Source organism: Corvus kubaryi, unplaced genomic scaffold (genome assembly GCF_017639235.1).
Source record: "Corvus kubaryi isolate FWS band 111438036 unplaced genomic scaffold, C.kubaryi_AGA036_p1.0 split1-65, whole genome shotgun sequence".
In the NCBI taxonomy this organism is placed as follows: domain Eukaryota; kingdom Metazoa; phylum Chordata; class Aves; order Passeriformes; family Corvidae; genus Corvus; species Corvus kubaryi.
The window spans coordinates 1,036,720-1,057,518 of record NW_024582080.1 but is presented as its reverse complement, the minus strand read 5'-3'; the positions used below and the strand labels follow the sequence as shown (position 1 = coordinate 1,057,518).

General features: G+C 39.5%; 1 protein-coding gene across 9 annotated transcripts in view; it reads right to left on the bottom strand.

The window, feature by feature from the left end:
* FNDC3A (fibronectin type III domain containing 3A) overlaps positions 1 to 20,799 on the bottom strand; it is a 112,525-nt gene that overhangs the window by 36,200 nt on the left and 55,526 nt on the right. For 5 of the 9 annotated variants that reach the window (XM_042014070.1, XM_042014069.1, XM_042014071.1 and 2 more), the window contains 4 exons: positions 13,488 to 13,564; positions 8,624 to 8,861; positions 5,830 to 6,102; positions 3,753 to 3,811 (listed from right to left, as the gene is read on the bottom strand). In XM_042014070.1, the coding sequence (XP_041870004.1) occupies positions 3,753 to 3,811; positions 5,830 to 6,102; positions 8,624 to 8,861; positions 13,488 to 13,564 (647 nt within the window). Of the gene's footprint in view, positions 1 to 3,752; positions 3,812 to 5,829; positions 6,103 to 8,623; positions 8,862 to 13,487; positions 13,565 to 18,136; positions 18,194 to 20,799 lie in introns of those variants that run through there. The other 4 variants (XM_042014076.1, XM_042014078.1, XM_042014077.1 and 1 more) reach the window with 2 other exon arrangements.

Here is a 20,799-nt window from a genome sequence, read left to right as displayed (position 1 = left end):
GGACTAGTAGATGCATTTTAAGATGATCTGTTCCTAGGTTTAGGTGCTTTAACAGTTGAATTTTTTTCCCTAGTGTCCAGGCAGTGTCTCTCTTACTACCAGCTATGCCTACTAGGCCTAGCCATCATGGAGTTGAACATTAGATCTTCCCTTCCTTTTGCAGTTGTTTCTTACGCATTTGAAGACTGTTAGCATTTGAGTTTCCTCTCACCTATCAAATCTGATCATTCCCACTGTTCTCCTTATCTCCTACTGATTTTCTTTAGTGCTTTGCCCAGAACTGCACAGAACACCCCATCTAACACTTTGCTAATGACACCTGACAGATTACATTTCCTTCATACACAGGATATTTTCAAAAAAACCTCTGTGACAAAAGGAAAGAAAAAAGTATTTTTGAAGAACCAAGATTTAACATCAGAAGAATCCACTACTATTATGGCTCTGAGACACTTGGGAGTGGCTTTTTCAAAAAACTTGGCATTACTTATTACTTTGTATGCTTATGCAAACAGCTGATTCTGATTGCAAATCTGAGCACAATGTACTTCTGCAAAGCAGAGTATAATACTTGGGTCAGGCTCTAGCACTGTGGAAACAAGAGGTGAGCATGTCTTCATTAGCAATCCAGCTTGCCAAAGTGAATCTCCTCATTAAGTATGTTACACGTGACATTTGGGTCAAACAAAAGAGCAGTTTTAGCATGTGCAATCTGGATTGCATTCACAGTAACCCAAGATACTTAACTGTGAGTAAGGTGCATCACATGCCAGAAGTCCGCAAACATACACAGAACCAGAAAGTATCATGTTCTCCAAAGGGATTTACATGCTACATAACCAACCCTCAAATTCTGAGCTCTTACTGCCTCTTCTTATTAAATACTCAGCCTTCTGCATCATTCTTCATTTTGGTTTTGTCTTTTCAGGTCTTCTCTTCTGCTTGCTTTATTTGGTTAACATACATGACAGTTGGCGAAGACTTTGCTCAAACACTGAGGTGCAATCTGCAGAACCACTCCAATTTACATCTGGGTATAAATAGTTCAAGACCTCCCTAAGTAGAAGGGTCATCTGGTGTCAGTATCACGTTATCAACTTGACTTAACACTGCCTTGTGTGAAAGGATGAGGGATTCATATGGGGAAAAGTTCAAGGAAATCAAAATCCAACAGGAGTTTGGAGGCAGCAAAATTGATGCATCCCATACTGCATAGAACTGAAAGGTATTTTTGAATGAAAGAACATGATGGAGACCACCACCTGATTTAGATGTGCATGCCCTGAACCCAAGCATTGAGACATGGGACAGCCCAGGACAGGTCACAGCCTTCAGCATTCCTCCAGGCTTTCTGGAGCAGAATATGGTGCAATGGACACTGCACAGTACAGCACCCTGTATGATCATCTGATTGTACGGCCACCACTACAGCCAGCACTGCCTGTGCCAGCACTGTTCACCGAGAGAACAGAATACTGATGATCCATCAGAAACCACAGTCCTCATAGTAATTCCTTCAACCAAAACATTAATTCAAAACCTGCAGGTATATTTCTGATAAGAACCACAAAGAGAAGGTTCCTGAAGGACAGAACAGTGTCCTGGTTCACTTGTGGGAAAGTAAGGAAAACATTTCCTTGATGAAACTGTGGGAGGGTTGCCTGTGATCCTGCAAGGCCCAAGTAGGTAACACAGACTCCTTTCACATCACACCACACTCCCCCAAGCTGCAACATCAGCTAGTCTTCCACCCCCTCACAGCCCTGACAGTCCCTTGCCTTCCTAAAGCGTAAGCCTCTCCAAGCGCTTGAAGTCTGGCTTTTTGCCTTGTGCACACTATGTATCTGTAGCAGACTACCACTGCCTGTGCCTGTGATGTCTTCTGAGGCCTGCAGAGATCGCTTGTTGCACACAGCTCCATGCAATGATGTTCAAGCAAGGACACGGCAGGGAGGGGAAATAGTGCGCTTGCCTAAAAGGCACGGATGGTTCAATGTTGAGGGCAGAAGGAAGTGAAACAAAACACGATAGCACTGGCACTACATTGTTTTTCCCTATGTCATTAGCAACACAGCACAGGACCCCACCTGTTGATCCATTCTTCTCAGTCTCATTCAGAGAGAGTTCAGAACTCCCCTTGGCAATGCAGCCATTGATAAGACCCCAATTTCAGACAGCTCCCACCTCCATGCTGCTTAGCCACCAAAGACACAGGGGCACTGAAGACATGTCAACCCATTCTGATGCTTGGACACCGCAGGACACCAACTGTTTAGGACTTCCTCTATACAATCCCTGCTCAGCGCTTGGAGAACCACAGAATCACAGAATGGTTGAAGTTGGAGGGGACCCCTGGAGGTCATCTGGTCCAACTCCCGTGTTTAAGCAGGGCCATGTAAAGCCAGCTACCTGGAACTATGTCCAGACAGCTTTTCAGTATCTCCAAAGAGGGAGTATCCACAAACTCTCTGGGCAAGTCGTGCCAGAGCTGTCATCCTCACAGTGAAAAAGTGTTTCCTGATGTTCAGAGGGAACCTCCTGTGTTTCAGTTTAGGCCCATTGCCTCTGGTTCTGACGCTGGGCACACTGAAAAGAGCCTGGCTCCATCCTCTGTGCACTTGCCTTGCAGATATCTATATACATTGATAAGATCCCCTCTGAGCCTTCACTTCTCCAGGCTAAACAGCCCCAGCTCTCTTGGCCTCTCCTCATCAGGCTGTAAAGAAACATATGAAAGAAGAATCAAGACTAGGACACTAAACTGGGGTGAGGTTACCTTGCAAGTGAAGGGAAGAAGATACATAGCTGATGAATGGAGGAAGTAGCTGACTGAACGGACAAACTCATGGCAAGCTCCTCCATGTTTGGAAGTTTCAGTTGTACGGACCATGCTACAATGGGGAATACAGTCTGTTTTTACTCAGGAAAGATGGTGGACTCAGGATTGTGGTGAAGATTTTTGGAAAAGATGTGGAAATCTTCACAGAAAAGTTGGGACCAGGGAAGGTCCAGACGATGAAAGAAGAAGACAGGCCTGCTCTAAAATGCAAGAAACTCCTGAATTTGGCAACAATGCTTTAAAGAGTATCTACACAAAAATATGCATTAGCTTTACAAACAGAAAAGAAATTGGTAGATTTTCAAGCAGGTAGCTCAGAAGTCCACTGCTGACAGTCACCTTCCTTGGTGAATTTTACGTCTCTCTTCCCTGGAGGTGCAAAAAACTCTTAAAGAGAAATAGGTCTTTTTTTTTCTCTACTTTGCAAATAAGGTTTTACAAACCCTCATTTTTGGTGATATTTCCAAAACCCTGTCAGGTATCTCTCATGCCTAGAGATATGTGGTGTGTAAAACTGTTTCCTGAACAGTTAAGACTAAACAAAGTTACAGGAAATTGAGAACAGATTCTGCAGTAAAATATTATGTTAAGCATCATATTCCATTAAGCAGCAGCATTATGCTACTGGCAATATTACATATCTCTCTACGTGTTTTAAATAATTCTGTTAATACTGAGATTCACAGAGTAGCCAGGAAGAATTCTGCACAGCAAGTATTAAGACAGTTTTAATTTCATGAATGTTAATACACTAAAAATTACTTCAGTTGTTTACAGTAACAGGAAGTTAAGTGAATTTGCTTTAGTATGGAAAGTTAAAGACCCTTTAAACTTGGGAGAGAGAAAAGGAGGTGTAACTGTGTAAAATAGCAACAGATATATTCTGATTTTATGGAAAGCTTTTGTTACTTACCACTGGCTTGGCTATATTAGAAAGCAGCGCTTCCAGTGCTTTTGTTTCTTCATCCTTTTCTTAAAAAGTAAATCAAAGCAAAAGAGAAAGTACCCATGAATATTGTGCAGTAACTTTACAGTGAAATAGCTTTTAAAATTCAACAATTGCACACAGTAGAAAGCATTTATGAAGTAGAACATCTTGCTAACTTGCATTCATCTAGGGCAACATAAACGCAAAAAAGCTTCTGAAGAAGTTGCTAATATAAAACTATTTCTAAAGCCCTTCCATGCTTTATGGAATACAGAAAGCCTGGTTATCATTTATTAACGTATAACTTTAAACCAACTGCTGCTCTGAAGAACTTAAGATCCTGGATATTTTCCACAGATTTCTCTTTGGATGTAGATGCAGTCAAGTTACAGTAGTTTAAATGTGTTACTGCACATCAGCTGTAAGCCTACTGGTAACACTACTGGCCTCCCTCAATTGCAAGGGAAACAATCTACAGTGTTTTGTGTCAGCTGAAGGTATAGCTGAGCTTTATAAAGGATTTAGATTTTACAGAAAGCGCTTTACCTGCTTTTCTCACACAAAATTTAAATTTTATTACCTCAATAGTGTGAGTGAACAGGCTACTCAGTTTTCAATCTGTGGACAGGCATTTTTAATTCATTTAACCTGCCTTAAAAGAAACATAAAAGAAAAACAAAGCCTAACAAAATTCTTAAGAAAAACCAAATCAAATCTATTTACAACTTTGTTTCTAAGATGGTTTATGCTGTTGAAACAAATCCAATGCTTTTCTGACTTGTATGACAACTCTAAGTCACTGACTTCTGTTTGACAAGTCAAAGTCTCAGTACATAATTTTCCCCAATGTCTCCTGAAATAATTTTGAAAAGTGGACTTTCCCATTTTTCATAAAAAATACTTCTAAGGAAACATCACCATAACTTTTGTAATGTGTAAACAACAGTACATTTTATCACTTGTGCCTTGTTAAAGTTAGCTCACAGATAAACACCAACCAACAGAAAGTAAATTGAAGCCAAGACAAGATGCCACTCTGGAACTACAATGACAAGTATTCAAGTTTGGAGCCATAGTTTCCAGCTTCTGACTTTTGGCTGTATCTCAAATGTGACCCTTTCACAGGGCATCATCTACAAAAATTTTTAAACAGCTCTCATAGGTTGAGATTTCCTGGTTTTGATTAGATGTACTTTCTTCACAATTTTTTTGGTTTACAGCAATCTATTAGCACAAAATTATTATCTCAAAGCAAACTTCAGAGAATTGAGAAAAACAATGGTTTATTTCCCTTAGCATCACCAGTTACAGTTCCTTATTCTGAAAACACTGCTCTTAGCTGATGACAAGTCTATGATATGTTCAGAATCTGAGGGTCTATGCCAGAGACCTCAAATTTGCATAGTGACACATCATCAGATTTGACAATGACTGTATTACTGAGTGAGTTCAGTCCATCTATGAGATCACAAGCTTTCCAGTGAAATAAAAATATTATTAATAAGCACACCCCCTACAGTAGTGTCTTAGAACACATGAACTCACAGGGACTAACGTGAGGACCAGCCTTTTTCTACAAGGGCTTTTCAACAATGAGTGGGTAGGGATAGGCCAGTTTTATATAATGGCAGTGTCTCTTTTACAAAATATTCTTTATCAAGTTGAATGTATGTTACCTGATTCAGACACTTGATTCTTTCCATGTTTTCTATAATATCAAGCAGGCCATCAATATTCAGGGATTTCTTAAAACCCGAGCACTCCGAACAAAACAGAGATTTTTGTTGAGTGTTACGAAGTATGACTCATAATATTTTCTCAAAGGTACATGGCGACCTCCATACCAGCAGTTTTTGTTCTCTTAGGCCCACATTCCCATGTGACGAGCAGGTTGATCACCCTTAATTCCATTCTACATAAGTCAGGGCAGTTACAGGCTGCTACTCCACTGCAAGACTGTCAAAGTGTAGTGTTCTATTTACAAATGTTATGCTCAGCCAGACACTGGACTTACATCATATATTAATATGCGTGTGTATGCAGTATTTTTGGTAACACTTACCTTCTACTTCTGAGTCTGTCTGAGAATTGCTTTTTCCTTTACCCAAAGACTTGCATTTGGCAGAACCTGTGCTTATACCAGCTACATTTTGTCCTTTTGTAAGTCCATTAGGTTCACTTGTAGGAGAAGGACTTTTCTGAGGAGATGATGGAGGACTGTTTAACTTATCCTTCTGAGTTCCATGTCGATCTTTTAACTTTTTTTGTAACCTTTCATATGTTTTACTAGACCTTTCATCTCTAAAGTTGGATCTTCCATGAGCAGGCAGTGTATCTAAATGAAGGAAGGACCAAAAAAATCATTAAGAACAGAATCTAATTAAAAATCTACCTAAAAATGCTATGTGAGTTAAATGAGCACCTGTGTGTAAAACTGTATCTCTACGCCTATTTGAAAACTGAATTGTCCAGCAGGTAAACTGATACACACTAAATGGACATTAACAATATGTTAGGGAAGAAAGTGTAATCTTTCCTTCTCCCATCTTTTCTCCACTTAAAAATTATTCTTGAAGTGTTTCTATAATCTTTATTGAGCTGTAAGGTACAGGGTAAAGTCTATACAGAAAAAATGTGCTACATTATTACACTGGAGGGGGCTTGAGCTAATGTTAAATTTAAAAATCCATTATTTTAACTTTTGGAATGCAACTAGAACTCTAATACTTTAATGATGCTTCAGCAGGAATCAACAGGGAAAACACCCATAAAAGCATAGAAACATAGAACCTATGATCTATGGGGCAATGGAGAGACACTAAAACACTGAAGGCAGTACTGCTAGGCCTTGTAAGTGCACTATACCTGCACACAGCAACCCGAGGCATTGCTGCAGCAGCACCAAACTCTCATCCGTAAGTCAGAACTGGCTTTGGAAAAAAGTCAGTACCAGAGTACTGATAGCATTAAACTGCAAACTGGTGGACTCTTCTGTCCAGTTCTAACATTTGTATTCATTTCACCTTTATGCTTAGAAACAATTTAATGACTCAAGATTTAATATACCAAGTCTTTCCTCAGTGTAACCCTGCTTATGATAAATGCTGAAAGCTTTAAAACAAAATACATCTTTCAAAATCCACAGAATTTGCTCATTTTCAGTTAAGTTGGATCAGCCAGTCAGAAGAATACATTATTTGTTATTCCTTATGAGACAGGAAGTACTGAAAATAAGATCAAATAAGAACTTCCTTGCAAGGATAAAAATAAAAACAAACTAGAGAACTTCTCAATTTCTGTTTTTTTTTTTTTTTTTTAAGTCAGCTTAATTCCCAGAAAGTTTGACAGACAACTTCTAGATAAGCTATATCTATTTAGAAATGCGATTTTCACTACCTTTAGAGAGTTCAGTGCTCCTGTCAGGGAACTACTGTACTCTATGAGCACCTGGGTTTTTTTGGGGCTTTTTGGTGGGGGCTTTTTGTTTGTTTGTTTTTCCTTAAATTTAGATTCCTGAAATAGGAGCCTAACCGTGGGTTTTGACTTTTGAAAGCTATAGCCAAAGTCAGATATCCAGAATTAAATACCAGATATGTAGCAAATAAATAACAAATTACAGTATTAATCCTTTAATTTCCTAAACCCAAGGGCATTTTACATATATATTAAAAATAAAGGAAGCATAAAAAATCCCACTTTATCAATATATTTTACATTAGCAGTTTTGCAAATTATCACTGAATTCATAAAGTGAAATAACCTGGCAGCAGAAATCTAAAAAAATATTATTCTATTAAGAAGCATCATTTATCTTTGATGCATTTAATTATCATACTCCAATTTCTTAATTTAGCAAACTAAAAGCAAACAACTGCCATCTACAAGAAATCAGGAAATTAATAAAACTACAAATAAGCACCCAAAGAGCATCTAGTAATGTACTGTTATCAAAGTAGTGCAAGAAGAAATAAAGTACAACACAAGAATATAGAAACACTAAGAATTCCAGGAAGATCAAGACATTGGTATATTCTTATCTGACCGCTTCATACATCCTGACTATTTAAGCTCACAAATTAGATGAAGGCCATTTTTAGATTATTTTAATGGTATCACAGAATGTTGAGAAGTTGTGTTCAGCCTTCTTCTCCACAGCTTCTAGCTTCTTCTAAAAACAGCAACCTAGAATTGCTCTCTGAAAGTCTTTCAAGGTTGGCACCTGCCTTATCTAAAGAAAAGCAAGTCTACCAGACATGTAAATATTAATCTAACAATCCAGCCCTGAGCTAGAACACAAACACACTGCCACCAAACCATAGTAAAGGCAGATGTCAATAGCACTACCGAAGACAGCTTAAACTACTTTATTAAGTTTAGGTTAGTGGCACTTCATTACTCCAATTGGACTTCAAAGGGACAGTCAATTAAATGCATACAGTTTTATGAAAAATGGACTACTTTTTTCCTTAATCAATACTAAGAATTCCTATGTCATGGTTCAAACAGGATGTTTGCAAGACATGAGATCTCAGAACAGTGCTCAGGCATGGAATTAAATGCTGAATCACCACACACACTTTCTGCATTGCTTTCCTGGGACAATCTGATACATGTAAGAAGTAATCTCTATGTTTAGTGGATCACTGAACAGACAACGAAATAAATTAAAAGAACTTCTGGTATAAAAAACTTCAGCCAAATCAAGGCTGGTATCCACATAAAATTTTTTGTGTATGACTCCCATTCAAGCTATAAGTCTTGCTTGACAAAGCCCACACAACAATGTAACAGATGCTGGAAATGAGCAGAACATTATCCCCTTTGACAAAACTTGCAATATCTGATGAGCTACTTACCCACATCCCCATAGACTTGTGAAGCGTGATACTGTGGAATGTACTGCGTTGCCATGTCACCGGCTCCAGTCACAGGTGAGTATATGTGACGGGGTGGAGGGGGTATCATGGCTGGAAGAGGAAGGAAGCCGGGCAATGGGGGATGTGGAGGCCTGTGTATCACTGTATGACCACCAGGATGGAATTCTGGAGCCTGGGGAACCACCACAACCCTTCGAACACCGTTATCCTCAATGACCTGTACAGTGAGAGAGACCACACACCAAAAGAGAAATGACAGTCTGAAAAATACATTTCTATAGATCCTTAAACAAAATCAGGAATAGTAAGCCCCTTAAATCTGATGAAAGGAAAACAGGAAATAGCAAGAAAAAAGAAAGGGACAATAAAGGGCTACCTATTTTAAGTGTATTAACTGCAGCAATGCAGCAAGTTCTCAATGTGGTGGGGAAGAAAACTGTTAAAAAATATCTGAGAGTATCTAACAAACAACCTGGTATATTTATGGCACGAGCCTAGCTTCTCCTAAGGGTCCTGTTTCCACCCTCATTCACACTGCTTGTATGTCTCACTGCTGTAGGATTTGCTCTACAGCATAACAACTAGATTGCTCCCTAGAAATGAACTGGTGAACTGACAGACCTCACTCTGCATCAATAGTGAGAGAAAAGGCAAGAAGTGTCTGGTTTTTGCTCTGTCCTCAACTCAGCCCACCAACACTAACCCAGGAGACACTTGTCATATTGGCCCTGCAGCAGCCATCATCTGCATCAAGCTGTTCACAAACAAACTACCAGGATGGCAGTCAGCCCTCTCAAAACTCCTTCACAAGTCAAGTTCTAAAATTTTTTTTCCTTCTCCTCCCCCTATCCCTCTACCTGTTAAGAGGTCTTGAAGCCTGAAGGAAGCCACATGCTACTGAGAAAATGGAGGCCTTTGTGGCAGTCTCTGGCAGACTCTGTAGTGCAGGGGCTTGTGAAAAATTAGCAATGGGAGATGTGACAGGACAGCCTTTGTGTGAGGTATCTGAGCGTGGCCCTTAGCAATGCTGCCAGAAGTGCCAAGCAATGGCAGTAGCATATGCAATCCCACGGTGAGAATCTGCAAGATGCATGGAGCTAAGGAGTGCTGAGCATGGTACTTGTAGCACATCTGGGCTGGGCAGCATGTGGGACTCTGGCGGAGAGCAGGCACAAGGGAACAAACCATACAAAGTACTGAAGCAGAAAATGCTTCTCAGTAAACAAGGGTGGGTCATCAACTAGACCAGAAACAAGGGTCTGCCCCTGATGCACCTCACATCATTACCCTCTCTAAATGTTTGTAAATTCACATAAATACATGACTGTTGGTGACAGATGATCTTGGCATAATTTGACTTGTGTGTATCGTAGTGTCAGTAACTTTAGTGTACGGGATGCCAATGAATAAATTGTTCTTCATTTCCTAGTAAAATGCTGTAGAATAAAGTCACAGCAGAAACTGCAATGTAAGGTTTTAGATGAAACATTTATCCAGAAAAGGGGAGAAGAAGAATGGAATATCATGACTACATTCAACAGCAGGGGACAAAGCAACCCTATGACATAAGTTTTCACTGACATTTGAAATGAGATGGGGACATGTACACATACACCAATAAACATCCTGGTGCAACAGGAACAGATCAATAGATCAAAACTCTTGGTACCAAGCTGCTTTCAGCTCCACTGTTTAAGGTTAATGGAATCATGCTTGGCTAGATTTAGCCCTGCGCCCTAGAGTGAATGCTTCCATCAAGTCCACGATGGAAAGCTCATTGGTTTTATCATGTCTCTGTTAGGGGTTGGTGTGCATCTGGTACATCTGGAACAGAGCTTCTGCTTTTGTTTTCTCTGCCAGCAATCTAATTTGTACATCCCCAAATTATCCTGCTAGCTGAACCAATGCAAGGTGAGATTGGTACAGGAAATTGTTCCAAAACATCACCACTGTGCTGAGAGATACAGTACTGTAGCTAGAGCTGCCTGCTTCTGGTACAGTAGAACATGGATATGCAACAACTTTCAGAAGACATAGAAGTGTGTACGCAATGGAGCTGATCCCACTTAACTTACATAAATAAACAGTTGGAAATTAATATGTTACTTAAGTGAATACAGCTTTAAAAAACATGCATACCATATGACTTTAAAAAATGGGTTATTTTCAGTACACAGAAATTGTCCTTTATTGGGAAAGAGTAATTAAAGACAATACTATTTAAATCTGTAACCATAGCTGTGTAGTATCCTAAAGGCAGAATACATTAGCAGTAAATACAACTAGAACTTCTGCTGCCCAATGAAATTCTCTAAACACTGAAATGTAGTTTTAATTATTTAAGTCCCTTTTGGTTACAAAATCCCCCTAAATACTGCAACTTACTATGATTTTATGAGTAGGCTCAGATTATGTAGGAAGCAGCTTCCATTAAAAAACAAACAAACTACTTAGTTTATAACTTGTTTCCTTGGGTCTGCTAATAGCCTAAGTAACTTGGAAATAACAATTCATAACAGCAGGGACCTTATGTTTAACAAGTCTGTAACTGTGTTTCCAGATCTAACATCTGCGCAATGGTAGGTCTCTAGCAGACAACTACACAAAAAAAAAAAAAAGTTCCAAAACGCAGTCAGAGCACCATGCTAAGTCTATAATTATAAGTTTAAAAAGTAAACAAGCTCTCTATTATCCCAACTGGGCTAATACAACGTGGTTCTGGCATAGGCCTGTTTGGTTGAGTGTAAATGTCACTGTAAAACTCACTGCAGACAGTGAATGTAGATGGCTTAAGAGAGGATGAATAAAGATGTGCTGTCTAGTTTTACAACTACAGTTCCAAAAGAAGAGGAAGGGAAAAGGAAATCAGCTCATGAATTGCTTTTTAGTTATGTGATATAAGAAAAGTGAATCTTTTATTCAGTGGTTATCCCCAACTTCTAACAGAGGACAGTACACTGTACTGTCAGTTCCAAACAGGAACTGAAGCAAGCAGAGACATAATAGAACTAAATGAAAATGGAGAGACAAAAGATGGTTATGTTGAAGCTCTTCCAGGCTGACAGCTTAGGACATTTAGCTGGTTTCCTATTCAACTCAAAATATAGCTGCAGCTGCTGACATTTAAAAATATAGTATGCTTGAAGGAATCATGGAAGTTTGCTAGGACTGAAGTAAGTCTGGGAAAATTCTTAGCTTGATAATGTCAGACTTTCCTGTTTGCAGACTACTATCAAATCTTCTGGCTTGTAAGAGGAACTCCCATCATAGACCTCAAAGTCTGCTATGTTTTGTCAGTAATTAACACTTCAGAAGGCTTATAAACTACGGATTTTCCTGGACTATGGTACTTCACTCAGATGAAAACAGCAGATGAGCTCATCCCACCTGTACTCTGAGCTGGACGGATGTGAGGCACCTTCAGTTCAAAGGTCAGAGCGCTGTGCTAAAACACCACCTGCTTGGACTAACAAACTCCAGTGAAAGGCTAACAAGTGGGCCTCAGCAAGGCCCAGCCCTTCAGCATCCTCGATTTAAATTGTCCCCAAAGAAAGGATAAATTAATTAAAAAAATATTTTTCAGACTGGGACATGTTACACAACTTTTAAAATATGTACTTCATCAACTGAAAACAGGTAAGAAATACAGTGAAATTCCAATTTTCATTTAGCTCTAAACTTCTTTCACTTCTTTAAAAATGAATTCTAATAGGAATCAGGACTTTTTTACTATGACCTGAAGATATATGGACTTTGGTGATTATTTATAAGTAATTTTTCTTCTGACTGTCTGGGAACTCAACTACAAAGGATGCGTAGAATCAACTTATCAGCCAACTTCCAAGAGACAAAAGATAAAATCAGAGTAGTAGTCTGCCTGCCCTAACAGCCTTTTCTTTTGCTAGAGGACAATTTTTTTAAATGTTGTTCAGATAATTTGTCAAACATCTGTTGACACTGTGGGCTTTATTGTTATATTTTATGTGTTGTAGTCCCTTCTTGGTGTACACCACTGGATACCCACTAAGTCAGAGGTAGACTGGTCACAAGAACAGAAGGTCTTGAGAGAGACTTACATCATGGGGAGTGGTATTCATCTGCTCTTATTTCCAGATCTGACCTACTAAGCCCTAGACTTGTTCTACAGGTGAGGGAAAGAAAGAGGCACCATCTAAAAGGCCACACATCTCATTATAATACACATGTCAGAAATATCCAAGAGAAATCATCCTTTTAATCTACTTTGAAGGATGTCCAGGTTACCTATCTCACATTTAATTTTCAGGCATCTAAATTAGGAATCACACAGCAGTGAAAAAATGAAAGCCCCATTTTAAGATAAGGGGTAGAAACACCTATTATATGATAACTTAGTCCCAGCAGACAGCTGACATTTTTTCCATGCTGTTTGCTGTACTTTTTCAACTGACCTGTTTTGCTCCTTATCTGCAGGGAACTGCCCAGACATGAGCTATGTACATGTATAAATTATATCGCTGCCAAGAGAAAACATCCACTAACACAGGAATCAGTACAGGTCCTGCACAAGCAGCTATTTGGGTCATGATTGCATTTTATATTCAGAAGGCATCTAGTACATTAGGATTCTGAACTCAGCAAGGAACTGTGCTTGTTACAGTCACGTACATAGTTAATATATAACTGAACAGGCACATACACTGCATGAGAAGTCTCCCATCTCAGAGATACTGGGGGACATCTCCTCTTACTTCCTTGATGACAGTGACTGAAACCGAAGAAATTATTTTACTGAATTAGTGATTATGGTTCCAATTCCAAAATTTGCATGAAAAGAAATAAAATAAGAAGTGAAATGACATACCTGTGGGGCATATCCAGGAGGCACATAAATAGTAGGCACTGAACCATTTGGGGACATCATTGGAACCTGAGCAGGACCTAAGTGGGTTACAGAAATATTGAGTACAGCACCATTTAATAATGTGAGAAAGCTGAAAGAACATACTGAACTGCAAAATCTCTGTGAAAAATATACAAGATAACATGGATAAACAAAAGCAATGAACTGTACAGATAAAATTATAGCAAAGGGCACCCTTTGAAATCTAAAAACCAGTTGAACAAAACCAGAAACAAGCTAAAACCAAGTCCCCAGCAGGTATTTTTCCCATCTCCGTCAATAAGCTCACAGAAGAGCTCATGTCAAAACTCAACAGATGACAAATCAAAAGAAGTGTCCCAAGATGAAAAGACAATAAAGAGACTATAAACAAGAAGCAAACAAACAAAAATATTTGAAACAAACTGCTGAAACCAGACAGTATTCAGTTAAGAGTTATAAAGAAAATGACTTACAATATTGCTGTTTTTTACTATGGTCTTATAAACTAAAGTAGTCTCAGTACCACAGCAGTGGGGGGTGGCAAACAAGACACTAACTTAAGGTCCCAGGGAAAAGCCAGTGTATTACCAACTAATAAGTGTGCTCCAGTAATGGGAAAAGTCATGACAGCATGGTGATCCTTGTACCATACAAACCAAAAAGAAAGGAGTTTACACACACTTAGATAAATATGACACAATGGGAATGTGTTAAGGTGGCATTTGTAGATAAAGTATTGCCTGGAAAATCAGGTACCTTCAAAGAGCCTAGGGATGCAGTCACATAGTTGGATTTTCAAAAAGCTTTTTGTCAATGTCTCCCAAAGACTCTTAAAGAAGTAAAGCTGCCTTTGGTTAAAAAGGGAAAAGGTCTTTCCAGGAATAACTGATTGGAGAACAGGAAACAAAGAGAAGTAAATGACCAGCTTTTGAAGTCCTTCAAGTGACCAAAAAAAGAGTCCCACAGGCACCCAAATAACCTGTTCAGTGTACTAAACAAAGCTTCCAGAAAAGAAAATGAACAGCAAGGTGATAAATTGTTGCTATGTTCTCAGAGAGCTGTAAAGGATATCAAAGTGCTCAAGGACCAGATGACAAAATCCTAGAAGGAATAGTGTTGGTAAGTGCAAAATGATGCACCTGGACAAAACCAGAAGTGTTTATTTACAATGATAAGCCATAAATCAGATGGAATAAGCAGCTATCACATGGATTTCTAAAGAAATACCGGCCAAGTGCTGTTTAGTGGCATTCGCAGAAAGAAAGAGAACATTAAAAAATCATTACTAACAGAACAGGGAACAAGCAGAAAACATCATTATGCTGTGGTATGAATTCACGCTGTACCTCAAATCCTTGAGCAATGTGTTTGATTCCACCTTTCAAAAAGAACACACAGGATTAGAAAAGGACAAAAAAGAACGTTTACAGTGGCTTTCCACCTGTTTATCAGGAAATATTACAGAGACCAGGATTCTTCCACCAGAAGATGGTTAAAATGGCTGGCAGCGGAGAAACAGTAAAAGACCTATTTAAAAAACACCTAAAAATGGAAAGATAGATAATCTACAGCTTCTCATTTGCAAGAATCAGAGATAGTAAACTAATTCACCAGATAAGTTGTAAAACAGATAAGGGCATTTCTCATAAAATGCACAGCTAAATTGTGTAACTCCTTGCTTTAGGAACACTGGAGAAACTAAAGATTAGGTTCAGATTGGGAGAGGTAATCTATTAAGAGCTGTAAAAAAGTAAGTATTACTTTTGTTTCAGGAACAAGGAAGTTTCTTCTGTGTGCCTGTCCTATCCTTATGCTGTCCCCTTTAGTACTTGACACTGGCCTCTATCAGAGCAAGCACATTGGTACAGGTTCAAGAGGGACATCTTTACATTACTGTGTTTTAAATACACAAGGGAACAAACACTGAAGTTTAATAATGAAAGAAATACTGAAACACAATATAATTTGAACAAGTTTTGTGACAAGACATAAGGTTGGGATTTAGATACTGTAGGCTGCATTCTCCAGATTTCCAATTCAGTATATTGAAGCTACCAAAAGTGTCAATCCAACTTAGTGCAGTTTCAGTAATACTTCAGAAAGGGCATTCATAGTTCCACCTTAAACTCTGTTAGGATCTGCAAACAGAAAGTACTAAGTAAATGCTAAGTACAGTACATAAGATTAGCATACCTCATTCTGATAAGTATGGACTTGACAGAAAAATAAAGGTACCTCTGTCCGAATGCCAAGAGCAGGGAAAAGGAATGAAAAGCACTCCTTAGAAAAGTAGCATGCAATCCAACTTGATTACACATATTACAGGAACTTCTTTAGAATAAGACACAGAAGTTTGTGAACATGTTACCTAAAAAGAATCACAGCTTTATTATCAACCAAATGCTAACCCACAACAGGGGGAGGGGGTGAAGAGACTTTTTAAGAACAAGGTCTTTAATGAATGATTCACTGATCTGTGCAACAGCTAAGAATATAAGGACTACAGTAAGATATAACTGAACAATCTCATTTGTTTTTGCTCATCTGAAACTCAAAAATGTTTCAGCAAAAGTCTCTCCTGAGTATGAAGTGCTAAAAAGAAATGAAAGTGAAAAGCTGCAAGAGAAACTTCAAATAGTGCATTACATTATTACAATAAATTCAAAAAGGTAAAAAATAATGGAAGCACATTTATTGTAAGCTGCCACTGAAGCAAAGAATGGTTTAAATTCTTACATAAGAAGGTGGATAGTATACAACTTGTATCTTGCATTGCTTACCTTCACTTTTTCTATAATGAGTACAAAACGCTGACACTTCCATTAAACTCACAATTTTAAACTACATAAGTTTCAAGTAAATGGAAAATTAAGACCACGTTTACTTGAACTTCTTAAGGAACACAATGTCCTTGGGGGACGACGAAACTCACATGAGCAAGTGGTTTCTTTGAGCACTGGTGATTATCTGTGTTTGGCTGTTTTGTTTTAAGCATCTAGAGAATATTGTTTAACAACCTTTTTAAAGCTCACTTATTTAGCACTTTAATCTCTCTAACAAACACAGAGCAGTTATCTCCAATCCAGTACAAAGGTTGATCCACAAAGCCATTTTCAGCATACCATAATCTAGCAGTCACAAAAATAAAGGCATAAACTGAATGTATGAACCTGAAAAAATATTGCAGTGCTAGAACAGAGTCAAATCAGTAGCTTCAAAACTTGCATCCCACCTTTCACACTTTAAAGTACCAGAATTAATGAAAACATATTTTGAATATTCAAGAACTCTAATTTATGTCTGATTAGATTTCCAAGTGGCTGTGAAAAGAAATTTCTAGAGGGACATCCAAGGAAATAGTAAGCATGGGACAAAAAGTTGGCACACTTCACAGGTATTTTTAATAAACATTGTGTTTTACAGCAAGATTACTGATTTCTTGACAGGAAGCATATTACAACCTGAAAAATTTTATCTGAAGATAAAATGCTAATATGCTATAAAAACGTGTATTTTTTCTTTGCTAATGTGAAGATCTCAGATCTCCTTTAGTGAAATACACTGCAAGAGGAATTCTCATGTTTTTAGGTATTGGCTGGACTGCTGCATGGCAAAACCAGTGTGTTTTACCACGAGGTGAGAGTTATTATAAAGTATCAGCAAACAACAGCATCAGGAATTCATGTTAAGGAAACATCTAATTTTCCATATTGCACATAAATAGAATTGATTTCATTCAAATCACTGTCTAATGAATGTTGATGACTTGATTGCTGGCAAGGGGAGGTCTCAAATCTTTCATACATTTTCAGGTATACAAGTCCTCTTACAGAGTAAGGGGGAAAGAAACATTGTAGCAAATAACTGTGCTACTTATTATTGAAAAATGTCTCATCAAACTCACTAAGGGTTGATTTAATGGAACTGAACCCAAGAAACAGATGTTTCATCACATTTTCAATTAATTATCGTCCTAAAATCCCATCAACAGGAGGAATACCTCCTTCCCCTAGCAATAGCTGGTCAACTTCTCCAACGTGTCTATTTGAGCAGACTATAAAAGCCACATTATGCTCATTACAGCCACCATAAACGTGTAGCAAAATTACCAGCGCTGCATCATCGCTAGGATCGTGACAAGCAGATCTAAACATAGTAACACCGAAAACCTGAGATACCGCCACTCCTCGCCTAGCAGATACACCATTTTTTTTTTTTATTTCAACCGTGAAGCATCGCTCCATTATAAGCGGCTCATAAAAGCCCCTGCAAAGGTGCACACACCGGATTCCCAGCGCCAGGGCAGGGAATGCTCTTCCGGGGAACTCAGTGCCCGGCCCTGCGCTTCAGCACCCGGGCTCCTACGGCCTCCCAGTGCAGGGCGTCCTGCTCCCCTCACGGCTCCGGGGCCACCGCGGCTCCCGGGACCGCCGCCACCCCGCTCCGAGAGCGCACCACCGACAGAGGGGCCTGGCAGCGCTCCGACTCCTGCCCCATAGATTTTTTTTTTTTTCTCCCAGCCATTGCAGCTCTCCCCTATCAGCCACTGCCGCACAACCGCGGAGGCCGCCGGCCCGCAGGTGTCGTTTTCACCGCGGCGGCCGAACCGGGCAGGCGGGAGTCCTTACCGCTCATTTCGGGCCGGGCCGGGCCGGGCCGGGCGGGAGGGCGGCTGCTCCCGGCGCGCCGCGGCGGCGGGGCGGGGAGGGGCGGGGCGGCTCCCTCAGGTGCGCGGCTGGACCCGCTCCGCTCCGCCCCGCGGCCTCTCCGCGCCCTGCGCCCCGCCCTGCCCGCGCCGCCGCTTCCAGGGGCAGTGTTCCCGCAGAGAGCGACATCCTCTGCCAGCCCGCGGGCCTCCCCTCTCCCCTTTGTACTGTCATCTACCGACTGTCATTGCCTGGTGTGATCCGAGTCATTTAGCTGAATGCTTTTACGTTAATTAGCATAATTAAGTGCTAAAGAATTGCTTAGGCCCAGTCCTTCCAGAGGATTTTCCTTAGAGCTGACCTGCTAATCAGTTTACACCTAAGAAAGGGGGTGCACAAACAGATCTGCCTGCAAACAAACACTTTCCGGCCCAGCGTTTGGAGAGCTGCAATGACTTTGATACTAATCTATGTGGATACTGCGGCTCATGAACACTGCTATACTTAGCATTAGTCTAATGTGAACGGTGATGAATCACTGCTATCCCCAGGAGGAAATAGCATTCAGTATTTACTGCAGCACATTAGGTTAACTATGGCTCTATAACCGAACACCCACACTTTGACATCACACAGGCGATGATATGCATCACTGACGCAAGCACTGACAGGATCAAACACAAAGGCCACAGCAGCTGAAACAATAGAGCGCCAGCTGACGTAGCAGCACACCCCTCTAACACTGATGGGCTGCAGTAAATCAATAATCCCAGACGCCACAAACAATTGCACCACTCTGTCTTTTACATAAGCGCTAAGACTTCAAAGTTTTATTTTGGGTTCCCAACAGCTTCAACTAATTAGAAAATCCAGTTACAACAACAACCACCAATTGGTCTACATTTGTCTTGTAAGCCATGCCTGGAAAACATGTCCAAATTAATACTTTAAGTTAACCTCAACAACTTTACACATAATAAAAGCAGGTAATAAGAAAAAAAGGAAAGCAAGCACAGAAGTAACTGCAACTAAGCTGGAGAAGAAGCACAAGAAGGAACTGGGATTGCTGCAAGGACAGGTGATCAGAAGACTTCAGCTCGCAGTGCTGTCAATTTAACGTATCCCTTATGCTCTAAATTCATCCTGACAAAACAATCCCTTCCCTTCCCCCATCCATCTGTCTACTTTTGCCATCAAGGCTGAAGAACAGCAGCTGACAAAGCCACAACATCAATTGAAATGTATTAACTGACTAGGGAAAAAAAGGGGAATCTATCAGTAGACAGCAGGCTGGCAAACAAAAGGAAAAACTGAAGGTAAAACATTATCATAGTTCCTTTCAAAAGTGGGGGGGAGGAGAGAGGGGAAGCATCAGTTTCATCTACAGAGACTTTGGAATAATGGATAAAAGAGCAGAAAGCTATGAACCCTAACTAGAGTATTTCTAAAGATTACATCCTAATGAGATCCTGATCTTTCCCATGAAACCACACATAAATATTCACAAGAAAATCCCTTCTCAGGCAAAGTGCAGAGATGACAGGTTCCTATAGCACTTTATCACAACTGCAGCTATCAGTTTTCTTCTATAATGGCCTGATATACTTTCAAAGGAAAAAGGTGACAATGGTTTCTATGTTCAAATGTTAAATGTACTTTTATTTCACCTGTTTCTAAACAATGATCACAGTGCAATTTTGTGATTAAAAAAAGACTGCAAGTCCATGCCTCTGAATGGCACAAAATCCATAACACAAAGTTACACTTGGGAATTTGCAGAAGAATGATTGTAGTCACTTGAGATACTCCAATAGTAAGACTTTTTATACCTGCTTTCTGAAGCAACTGTGTGGCACACTGATGAATTCTACTTCAGTAAAAAAAAAGTAACAAGGATTCCACATTACTGGAACAAACAAGTAACAAACACTCCACAAAGATGATAATGTGGAAATACAACACACACTTTGTACTGTGCAATCCAGACTGTTAAATTACTCTGTTTAGTTTGCTAGCTTACGGCAATGATTTATTAACTATGTGTAACAGTTAAGTCAAAAAATTGTTCACTCCCTCACAGAGTTCCAATTTAAATATTGGGTAAACCATAAATCACTGAATTTCAAAGGGAGTCAAATGTGATATAACATACAGAGAGGCTTTGATAAAAATGTTATTATTCTTAACAGGAAAAATAATCTGCACTCATTCTAATTTAACTGCACTGCATATTTGCTTAGCTTTTTCTTCAAGGAGAGCTTAATTTCCTAGCACTGATGCTGAGCAGTAGAGATCTGCAAGCTTTTCAGACTAAAATTTAATATTTGTGCATGCTGCTTAATCATGTTGCACTTGATTCACAACATTCAGAATAATCTACAAGTTGATCATCTAACAGTTGTTACCACTAGAACTGGTGTTTTTCTGATCAGGTTTGGATTTTTTCCCCATATAGCACTGCAGACCAAGAAGTTAAAAAGTTAAGCACTGCTACTGACAGCTGCTTGTGATTAAGAGTGAAAAGCACAAGTGAGTCTCAACAGTTGGCAGTTCTTGGTGTGTAGACAGTGTCTTCTACAAAAGACTGTGTTGATCCAGAGAAGACAGATCTTGGAAGGAACAAGCATTAACTTCAACTTCCTCCC